Raw genomic sequence first — 11,232 nt, 5'->3', positions numbered from 1 at the left:
GGAAGAGGCCTGGCTGCGGTGTACTAAACTCGACTAAAACAATTCGCACCAACATTGTCTGAATCCTTTATATAATCTACGTGAAAGCCGTATTTCCTGCAGGAACAAACTCCGACGCATCACGCGACTGTTGAGATATTTTGCGGTTGGTGATCAGTTTTTATCTCGAAGTGTTCTCCAAAAGACACCAGTTGAACTTCTTGATACCCCCACACAAGTGCCAAACACTCCTTTCTATGGCGGAATAATTTTTTTCTGCTGCCGACACCTTCATCTTCAATAGGGCCAAAAGTTGTCTCGCAACGTAAAAACCACGAATTACCGTTATCAATAAAGTCAAAGTATGTATTTCACTACACATTTACAAGTGGGCGCTCAGATGTGCCTTGCTAGCGGGAAAACCATAGGCGTGAGCTAACTCGCTGATAAGGTCTTCTTTCTCCGTGTGAGGTAAGAAGCAGGACAAGGCAGCATTCATGTTCTGAAAAAATAAATAAATAAATAAAGAAAAAAACGACCGAAATCACGAAATAACACTTTGTTGGGCATATTCGGTTCACAAGGGAAGACGACTGACTACGGAGAAAGAGTAGCTCTTACTCCTTCTCGTCTTGACTTGACTTGTCATGCTCGATTCGAGAGCGCTTGTCTCGTCCGCACTATTCTTCCGTTGTAAACCGAAAGTAACGACGTCTATAGTCTATTCTTTGACGAACGCGGATTTCGCTATCAAACTGAAAGATTTGGTAGCGCTATCAAACTGAAACTCAAGGTAGGGCACACACTTTTGGAACTTTCGGCTTGCCTATTAAAAATCTTGATCACGCACCGAGCGTACAGCATCGAGCTAATTGCGCCAAGCTCAACATCGAACTAGCGTTTCTGTTTTTCTTTCGCGTATCTTTTAATCTAACCTAATTCGTCTGCTTCTGCTTTCCCCATGATTGTCTATGGTATCGCTGACGTGAATATCGACCCAATCAATAATTTGTAATGTCTCATCTCTGGAAACTGCTGATCTTACGATGGACATCGGTATAGCTTTAGACATTAAGTCTCGGCTTGTAGGAAGGGCCGTGTTTTACCCTTTCCATGTAGCAGAGATGAACCGTAAGTATATATTTCGCAGCTTGTGCTTTCATTTTCATCCCTTTACTGTCCTTCGCGAACTCTGCGTTCGTTATAAACCCCGACAGAAAATCTCCAGTGAACCTGCGTCCGGTAATTGAAACAGGCATGGCCGACATCATAAAACACACTGCATAGGAAAGGAATATCCGCATCCTAGGAAGCCTTGAGCTCCCTTGGATTGATTTGCCACAGTATGATGGTAGGAAACAGCCTTGGTACAGGCTTCCCAGAGCTAGGCCTAGTGTGTTCGTGCACAAGGAAATAATCGTTTACACTAGGCCATGTATCCAGGTGGCGTTGGCCGTGCCCTCAAAAAGAATATTATCTTGTAGTGTGGCGCTAAGCACTTACCGCTCTGATAATATGAGACTCAGTCAAGCCAAGATCAGTCAGAAACCTGTACTCGTCATCCAGTGTACTGCCAGTCACTGTGGTGTCGTCTTTGTTGATAGAAAAGTTCGCACCGTCTTCAGCAAACCTGCCCGGGTAACATACCGTAGGATAAGGTTACGCTGAGTTACACAGCCAATCCGTCGTGACTACGAAGCCTGTACGAGTACCTGACTATCGAGTGTTTCTGGCTGGACAGAGGACAACCTCCCGTGAGCACGCTAGAGTAAGGGCAAGCCTCAAAGTGGAGATTCACTTCGCGTGCCATTTGGTACGTACTTCCTGAAGTGTCCTGGAATACACGGTAACCATGTCCTACTCTGCTGCAGCGCAGCAAAGTCATAGCATCTAAGACTGTGTTGTAGGATCCACTTTCGCCAGCATGGGCAGTGCGGTTAATCCCAAGATGGGCTGCGCGCTGAGAGATAGTAAAAGGAGTGAAAAATGAACGGTGTGTGCATGATGGGAGATGTCATCACAAGCCTTCGAACATATGGTCTACGTACCTCGTAAACTTGAATTTCTGTTGGTGTAAATCCGCCGTATATTGTTTCATCTTTAGCAATATCGATCCCCACAACACCACTATTCTGGTATTCCTCACACATCTTAAGCGTTTCTTTTGCCCATTCTAAATGAAAAGAAACATAGGTAAGCCGCACCGGTAAAAATGTTCCACAATGGTCCAGCGTAGAGTCACTAAATAAGCTACGCTAGTCCAGCGTATCTTCGCTTTCTTTCAACTCTTCTGGGGGACATTATGTATCACATTTTGTACTTCCATTCTTTTTCAGGTTATCGTGTGAATGAATTCATTATCAGCGAGATAACATTGTGTTCATGGAAAGCAACCACTCCAATCCCAATGAAGGCTTCTGAGGGATGTTTGGCATTGGCAGTTCCGTGGGACTGCCTGCCTAGCACTAGTTGATCCTGCTGTTCGTTTTTAGGGCGATAGCAGTACTATTTTTGAAATGTGATGTTGGCAAGCTTTCGCTTGTCCCACCCTACAGTTGGCAATACGACTCCAATGGCTTTTAGATTGTGAGCCCTGAGAATGTGCTATCCGAACATATTAGGGGAATGAGAGCTACAGGTATTTCCTCCACATTGTCCATAGATATAGTAGTGAAGAAGATTAAAATGAACGTACCATCATTGTTGAAGACGCAGCATAGTATTGTGCGGGCTTTAATATTAAAGTCCTGTTCGCCGCGACGCAAGCCATTCAAAACGGCTTGCAACACCTGACGCGGGGTGATCGATCTTGAAGGCGTCACAAGCAGATGGGGTGCAAGCCTCGTTTCGAAGTATGCAACACCGTCACGCGCCTGATCTTCACAGAGCTCATAGGAGATTCTCTCCACCGCTTCCAAATCATCTCTGCAATGCAGGAATAAAGTTTAGCACGAAGATGCACTGCAGAGTGAAGGAGAGACACACAAAAACTGCGGCAATTGGTGCGGTTTGAGATCGAGCTCATAGAATGCGCCTGTGTGGACCTGTCTGTCAAGCTACAACTTGTTCCTTTCTAAGTACTCACGTGAAAGTGGGTGTAAACACTGCAAAGAGATCAAGGAAGTGTTTCAGTGTTCTAGAGTCTGTCTGGATAAGTTTCCTTCTGAGCTCTGCTAGAGATGGTACACCCAGGTCGATTCCACGCTTCCTGCAAGTAGCGATGTCAGTGCGTGAATACATAATGGGTACTGCCGATTATTCAACTCATCGTCGTTTTATCGGTTCTAACGAGGTACAGCTCCGGTCAGTCTTAATCATAACGCTGGGAAAAAATATCTGTCTCATTTCCCCAGCGCGATAACAGCCACCCTTGGGGCACTGGTGGAATGTTAAGTGAGCCAAACCCTTGCGTTAAACTGACAGAACAATTTTGTTCAATGAAGATTTCCTCACGGCCCCGAGGATTTCTGTCTTCTGCCTGTCATCTGTAATCGCGTTCGGGAACGAGGCCGCATTTTTTCCAGTGTTACTATTAAGGTTAACCAGAGCTGCACTACTCCGTTCCTGAAGGTAGACCATGTATCTCCTCAGTAGATACCAAACACGTTTTATCCAGTACAGGTGACGTTCGGCAGCAAAATGTTATGCACGTTGCTAGACCCCCTGAAAAGAAGTATTCAGTACAGTCGTGCGTATATTCTGGGTTTGCTTATCGATTTTATATTTTGGAAATTCTGGCAAAAGACAGGTTGTTTTCCGTTAGGCTAACCGCGATTTGTAATCACAATTATCTCGCACACAGCCCACACGCCTTACATGGTTAAAAGTGTCGCGATCACGAACAACAACGTATACAGTATACTACATGTGAAATGGCGGGATCAGTATTTTTTTTTTTCGGAAACAGCTGCTAATAAGTATACGCCCATATGCCGTGTAATCTGGACCATATGGAACGGAATGTAGCCTTGCAATGGAGATTGTGGCTACGCAAGTGTGGAGCCGGCTAGTCCAGATAATCGTTGGTCTGACGTTGATGGCACGAGCCTGTACAAAACATTAACGAACACTGTTTAAAAAAATGGTGTTTTACTCACTTCGCAAGCTCCCATACCGTCTCTATGCGTACTGAGCCGTCTAAGTGTAAGTGAAGCTCAACCTGTAAGAACCAGTTGTTAGTTGCTGCAATTGGAAGATGTCAACAGAACGCTCTCCTATGGACTGTTCTTGTTCCTTATTTTTGCTGTCGAAATGTCACAGGGGTTTTCTGACTCCTTGCCAACGGAAACATGATTCTATATATACCACCTTTGACGCGCAGACTTCCGCCACCACAGAGTGCATAATTTGTGCCAGAAAAGCCTCCGAAAAAATCGTGGTTACCAGGCACTGCATAACAAAGTAAATACGTCCACGCAAACTTACGTCTTCATGCATTTCGTATGCGCTATACCGATGTAAACACGGCGCTCTGCCACTAGTTGAGTGCAGCTTCCGCTTCGGGGCGCTAGCGGCGCCAAAAGCGCAAACAAATTCCTGTCGGCTAGCGCCCCTAGGCGGATGCTATGCACAACAATTTGCAGACCGCCGTGTTCACATCGGTATAGCGCATAGGAAATGCATGATGACGAAAGTTCGCGTGGACGTATTTACTTTATTATGCAATGCCTGGAAATCCGTCAAGTAGGTATCGCGCCACGCGCGAAAATGTTACTGACCTTTTATAGCACCCACCCTGTATATATATATATATATATATATATATATATACGTGGACGTCACAATTGTATGTGCGTCGCGACTTTCTTCTCCGACACCTATTAGCACTCATGCGCGTATTGTCAGTCATGTCGGCAGTTGACAGATGAATTGAGACAATTCCAGCTGCCCGTATGACGCGTGCTCGATCAGCGCTTTAGCGTTGCACTATGTCTACATGAAAAGAAGAAACACTCATTTTCGAGCCAACCGCACGCCGGGAAGTGACGCGTCAACGCAACATACGCAACATATCACATTTCACCCATCACACGGAACACAAACTCAATCGTTTTAATGTTCGAACATGTGCTCATGCAGGCTAGAACTTTTGTGACCTCGCACAATCAACTTTTATGGAATTTCCCGGTTATTATTTTCGTGCGCTTACCCGGGAACGAGGGATCTTCGAACGATCGAACTGCTTCAAGAAGCTCATACTCGAACAGCGAACGACGTAGCTACAACAACGCAGATACTGGAAACCGGTCCGTTCCACAAACACGTCCTCACTGCTCCTCGCAGGTGTTACTTTATGCCGCGCTCTCTCTCCCTGCTCTCCCCTGCCACCGCGTTCTCTTTCCACCCGTCCTCCCTCTGCTTCTTATCTGGCTGACGACTGGCTGGAGCTTTATGCTTTGAAACCTGCGGTGTTTGTCTGTTCTCGGAACACGGGGTTATCAATGCGTCTCTCCTCGCGTGCCTTTCTCACTCCGTTTGGTGTCTGACAGACAGGGTTGTTCCCTGGAAATCCACTCCATTTGCAAACGCCCCTCTGTCATCGAGCGATAGCGTATGACAGAGCAGACTCCCCTCAATTCCTGTCGTTACATAGAGTTTCGATTTACCTTGTTAGTGTAATAGCGTGCCGTCCAAGGCAGGACATCCTCCGGCCCCTCAGTAAACACTTGAATCCGCCACTGGTTACAACGCGGTCAGTTTAACATTTCGGATAACAACATTGGTGATATGGCACAACAAAATGTACAGGCAGTATTTTACGCAACAATCTTCAGCACTCTGAGGATAGTACGCATGTAGTCGTTTCCTTTTGCAAGTCGTGAGCTGTAACTTTAGCGATATTCTTTTCACATTACGAGTTGATTATGTTATCACAGCCAGACACAGTTCAACATGATAAGTACACAGTATGGCATTTGGTGACAAGTGCTCACACCACTTAGTTCAAATTTCGTTTACGCTGATGACATTGTTCCAAAGGCGCAGGATCCCAGGGTACTCGATACATTTTATGTCCATGTTTATTTTCCAAGAGTTAGTGCAGTTAAGCGCTCAACATCCGCTTATTTTACGTTGGCGCTATACGAGTACGACTCCAGCAGAACTTCGGACCGGATGCATCAATCCATGTGACATCGCAACTTCCCTTACGTCATTTTGAAACGAAGTTGCAGACCACCCATACGGCACGTACACGCTTGACAACAGTTCGTGAGCGTGTGTATAGGTAAAAGATCTGCAATGTGCACAGAGACTTGAAAAGGATACGCCAGCACTCCTTATTTTTGTAGCAGCATTCCAACACTATACAGGGTGTGTGCTCCAACGTGTCCAGAAATTATATTTAAAGCGAGCGATAAAAGAAAAGCAAGTGGCACGACTTTTCTGCTGCTTGAGTAAGAAACAGGTACTGCTTCACTAGTAGCACCTGTTTCTTTGTCAAGTAGCTGAAAAGTAGCGCTCGTTTCTCTTTTATCGCTCGCTTTATAATAAAATATCTGGACACGTTAGAGCAAACACCCTGTATATATGTATGCAGGTTACAGAGGGTGATATATCGGACGGCTACGAAGTTGAATAAAAGCAAAAATAATAAGACGTGTACGACAGGTGGCAGGAAAGTTAACAAAAACTAGTTCATTTAGTGGGCAATCTATAACACAAATATTATAATATACTATGAAACGTTTGAAGGAGCGGTCGACGTTCCATAGTATCTTATAATCTTTGTGTTACATTAGCCCCTAAATAAACTAGTTTTGTTAACTTTCCTGTACTCTGTAGTCTTATTAGAGCAAACACCCTGCATACAAAGTCAATGTTCGCGACCGCCTATGGACACTCAATATACTGAATATAATATTCGCAATAGTGAATTGCAATGACTATGACTAATCTAGTGAACGAGGCAGGTAGAATGTAATTGTGCATCGACCTCGGCAGTAATAAGAAGATGTGCGGCTTGTGACAGTCGGTCTGATAGACTTTGAAGATAACGATAGCTTCTCACAATTCCTATAATATATTTCGCCTATTATGCCTGTCAAAAACGACAGTCTCGTTATAAGCATGGCTTATCAAAGTTATCATCATGTACGCGTGTAACAGTATTTCTGGGCTAAGTATGCAGTGTTATGCGGCGTAACTGGTTTTGTAGCATTTTGCGCGGCTCCGGTGCAAGTGGTGTGTAATTTGAATGGGCAGCTGCTGCGAAGGAGGAAACATAGTCTAATTATTGGCTCCGACCTCCTGTGGACACCCTGAAGTTACAGTATAGCTAAGATACAGTAACTCTTTTTCTAATTATTATTATTATTATTATTATTATTATTATTAGATTCCGGTTCCTCGATGAAGAAGTGAAGTCGGGGGGGGGGGGCGGATTTATTGGCAGAAACAAAGGAAAAGCAAGGATAAAAGGGGAAAGGTCAGCATGCAGCACGCCGGCTTGCTATTCCCTAAAAAATAATAAAAGAATAGAAAGAGATAACTATAAAAAAGAAAATAAAGAAACCGGGCTCACAGGGGGCCCAGGAGGCCTGTATCACGCAGAAAGCGGAGTACCGCCGTGAAGTCGGGATTACTTGAACACTTGCATGTTGAAGTGCACACTGTAAAGGTCAGGGAGACATTTAGGGAGGGATTCACGCGGATAGCGCGAGGGCAGTGGCGGAACCGGGGGGGGGGGGGGGGTCGCCCCCTAACACGTCATTTTACGCATTGGATTTCCCTCTTTCCCCTCCCGACTACGTATTTTGACAAAGAAACCGCCCACAAGTGAAGATCGAGATCCGCCCCTGCCGCAAGGCGGGTATGCTATCCCAAGAGCGAGAGGACCTTCTTGAAGGCCTCTTCGTTGGTTTGGTGTACCGAAAATAAAATGGAGAATGTGGCACTCATGCAGAGAGCCGGCTACTCCAGTTCGATTAAATAACGAGTAAAGTAAATAAAATGATATTGCTTCTGCCATTCTTCTTCGCAGTTCCAATACGATTCTCGTGCTTTGAAGGCACTGCGACACTGGAAAGGCGTGCACTGATGAAGGCAGAGTGCACGGGTAATGTCCACCTCGAGACGAGGACGCCGTCGGGGGACACAGGTTCCATACGTGTTATCCGTCAGCAGTGGCAGCACGTGCGCTCAAATCATTTCTCCATATGTCATGGTCTATAAAAGGGGAAACCGTCCCCCTCCGATTTCACATGTGTGTTGCATCGCCCACTTGACATAACCAACATGGCCACTAAGTCCATTGTTGCCAGACATCTGAACAATTTTGCATATCCCTGAGAAATACCTGGGTGAGCTATTATCACCACCACCACCACCCCGGTGAGTAGTGGTTTAGAATAACTTTTGGAACATAGTTACACAGCTTTGAGAGAAGCAAGCTTTCAATCACAGAATCAAGCTTTCCTGAAAACACACGGGATTGCGGGACACAGTTGAGCTTATTTCAAGCCTTGCCGCATTACGTCGCCGAGCAGAAAGAACGGCTCGTCAAACAGGGCAACTTCCTGACATTGTAGCATACCGCAGGATGAAAGCTAAAGTAACACGAGAACTTAAGAAAGTAGACTGGGAGCGTTGGCGTAAGTTTTGTCGACACCTTTCTCCGTTTCACCCCGGCACAAAGATCTGGAGGACAATTCGAGCTCTGAAGGATGCGCCGCCACAAAAGAATCCTCTCGCGGCATTGGCTGTCGTTAAGGGTGTAGACGAAAACACGCTAGCGACAGATTTCTCCGTCGTACTAACGACACCGGCGGCTGCCTCGACGACTGCAGTACACAGCAGTTTTGTCCAGAACTTGACGGCCGAAATTCACCAAGACTGCCCCCCCCCCCCTCCACTGGATGTTACCGAGCGCGACTTCGCTCTGGTCGAGCTAAAGACATCTTTGAAACTTGTGAATGTGGGCTCATTCCCGGGACCAGATGCCGCACTGCGTAACCTTGACGGTCGGTCACTCCAAGCTCTTCATGTTTATAATACGTCTTGGCAATAGGAATCCCTATCCCCTACCTATAGAAGGAGGCGTTAGTTGTTCCCGTCCTGAAACCAGGCAAACCCCCAAATGCCCTGTCCTCTTTTTGCCCTGTGAGCCTGACACGCTGTGTATATCTACTAGTGGCTCGAAAAGCAAGGTGCGTGCCCTCACGAAATGGCAGGCTTTCCTCGCCACCGAAGCTTCATGGATCCAGTTCTCGACCTTGTTTCTACAGACCAACATGCTCCTGCACATAGGCGGATCGATGTACCAGTTTTCCTCGACATCAAACGCGCCTATGGTACCGTCTCGCACATTTGTGTGCTGTACGCCTTGGGTGCCGTTCACGCGGCTTTGTGAGGACGACTGTGATTTACAGCCTTCCAATCTTGCCCAGGATTTCCACAACGTCATCAAATAGCCTACGGACATTGTTTGCCCGAAGCCTTCGTCGCTACCTTGGAGTTCCAACAATGGCTGAAACACGGCAAGTCCTGGCTGAAGCTGGTGAACTCCCGGTGGAGGTTCTTCGTGAGCGTGAAACGGCTCGACATTTCCTACGTTTGCGGTCCGACATTCCCCCTCGCACACTCAGGAAAATTCGATACCGGCCTGACAGTGATTTCTATCGCGTAGCGCTGACTACACGCCAGGCTCTCACTGGCTTCATCGCTAAGGACGTCACACCGCCGGACGCCCCCTGGTCTCTGCCTGTGCCTACCCACCTTCGTACGTCTTCCGGACCTCCAGGAAAGAAGAGATCAGGTTCCCCTTCAGGTCCTTCGAGCCTATTTTTATGCCCTGGTAGACGCGAAGTTTTCTACCTCTGCCGCAGCTTACACCGATGGCGCATCTCGAAATGGCAAGTCCGCTTCGGCATTCGTCATCCCGTTCGAAGGCGTAGTGGAAGGAAGTCGCCTTTCGCGTCAAACCTCATCCACAGCTGCGGAACTCTATGCCATACTTTTCTTTCTACTGCACATCGTTGATTTTACCCCACGGGAATGGTCGTGTTCACTGACTCTACATCTGCGCTGCAAGCAATCGAAAGTTCTGGCATCCGAGGCTCATCTGCACCGTTGGTGATGCATGTATTAATGACTTACAAGCTTGTCTACGAAGCAGGGCACAGGCTGGTTCTCCAGTGGATTTCAGCCCTTTGCGGTGTGGAAGGGAATGAACAGGCCGACAGGTGACAGCGCCGCAGAAGCAGCTCTCTCGTCTCGGAGACGGACGCGTATTGCGCTGCTGAGAGGAGATCGTCGTTCCGTACTTCGACGCCTCGTGACTCCTCTGGCTTCCCGCCAATGGACCGCTGACATTCTCCCCCCGGCCATGCTGAGCAGAGTTGATCCAGCGCTCGCTTTCCGCGTGCCTCGTCATACCTCTCGTCAAGACGCCTCGATGTGGCTTTTATAGCGCAGTGGCGTTACCGCTTGAGACAAGTTAACTCTCCCCAATGCAGTCATTGCGGTGCTGTAGAAGATCTAGAGCACATTCTTCTCCATTGCCCACACTACCAACCTTCCCGAACCGTACCCTCCGGATCCCTTAACGAGGCTGGACTCTCGCCCCCTTTCTCTCTTAAAATTGCTTGGTCCCTGGCTACATACAGCCCACCAACGCTCTGCCTTCAAAGCTCTCTTCACCTTTCTGGATACGATAGGACTTCGATCCTTATTGTGAAGGGGCTCATTATTTCATTCCCCCACATAACCACCAGCAATGGGGTAGAGTATCGCCTCCTGGCGACGAAACTCCCCATTCATCATCTTGCAATAAAGTTGTTGTTGTTACTTAAAGCGTCGTCTCCTGAAGCGGGAGAGGAAGAGAGACAAGAGAGAGAGCACCCTGGAAGTCGCTGAGAAGGCGTGTTAGCTTAGCTCATTTGGTAGAGCCCTGGACCGGTAATCCAGAAGATGTGGGTTCCAGTCCTACAGCTGGCTAACCTTTTCAGTGATTTCCATCTTCCATCTTTCATTCTCCTTGAAGCGCTATTAACGTGTACAGATGCGAGTTTGGGAGCACAGGCACAGCATTTTATCCTACGTTGATATCTGACCGTGCTACCGAGAACCCCCAAAGCTAGCGTAGTTTTTTGTGCAATTTGATTAAATACGCTGCAAGAGCAGACGTCGGATGCTGAGTATGGCGGAATTCCCTCTCGGGGGAAAAACAAGGGAACTTCATACTGTAACCTACCAATGATGGCACGCCTTTGTCAAAGGTGGGCCGCCTGCATTTGGTAGGCGCGGAGCAGACGA

The 11,232-nt window shown here is 47.2% G+C and overlaps 1 protein-coding gene across 1 annotated transcript; it reads right to left on the bottom strand.

Annotated features, from left to right (window-relative positions):
* Positions 1-331: 331 nt before the first annotated feature.
* On the bottom strand, positions 332-5,278 carry LOC135393795 (adenosine deaminase-like). Its single transcript, XM_064624067.1, has 8 exons — positions 5,129-5,278; positions 4,077-4,138; positions 3,065-3,187; positions 2,675-2,904; positions 2,028-2,152; positions 1,692-1,939; positions 1,483-1,609; positions 332-481 (listed from the first exon to the last, which is right to left on the bottom strand). The coding sequence occupies exons 1-8, from the start codon at positions 5,174-5,176 to the stop codon at positions 362-364; spliced, it is 1,083 nt and encodes a 360-aa protein (XP_064480137.1). The 5' UTR covers positions 5,177-5,278; the 3' UTR covers positions 332-361.
* Between the last annotated feature and the right edge of the window lie 5,954 nt (positions 5,279-11,232).

This window comes from Ornithodoros turicata, chromosome 5 (assembly GCF_037126465.1).
Source record: "Ornithodoros turicata isolate Travis chromosome 5, ASM3712646v1, whole genome shotgun sequence".
Lineage (NCBI taxonomy): Eukaryota > Metazoa > Arthropoda > Arachnida > Ixodida > Argasidae > Ornithodoros > Ornithodoros turicata.
Note: the sequence above shows the minus strand (reverse complement) of the source record. Positions and strands in the feature narration are given on the sequence as shown.

Coding starts and splice junctions, on each gene's coding strand:
- LOC135393795 (XM_064624067.1), bottom strand. CDS start 5,176: ATGAGCTTCTTGAAGCAGTTCGATCGTTCGAAGATCCCTCGTTCCCGG. Junction 1,610..1,691: donor CAGAAACACTCGATAGTCAG/GTACTCGTACAG, acceptor TTACCCGGGCAG/GTTTGCTGAAGACGGTGCGA. Junction 482..1,482: donor AGTCTCATATTATCAGAGCG/GTAAGTGCTTAG, acceptor TTATTTTTTCAG/AACATGAATGCTGCCTTGTC.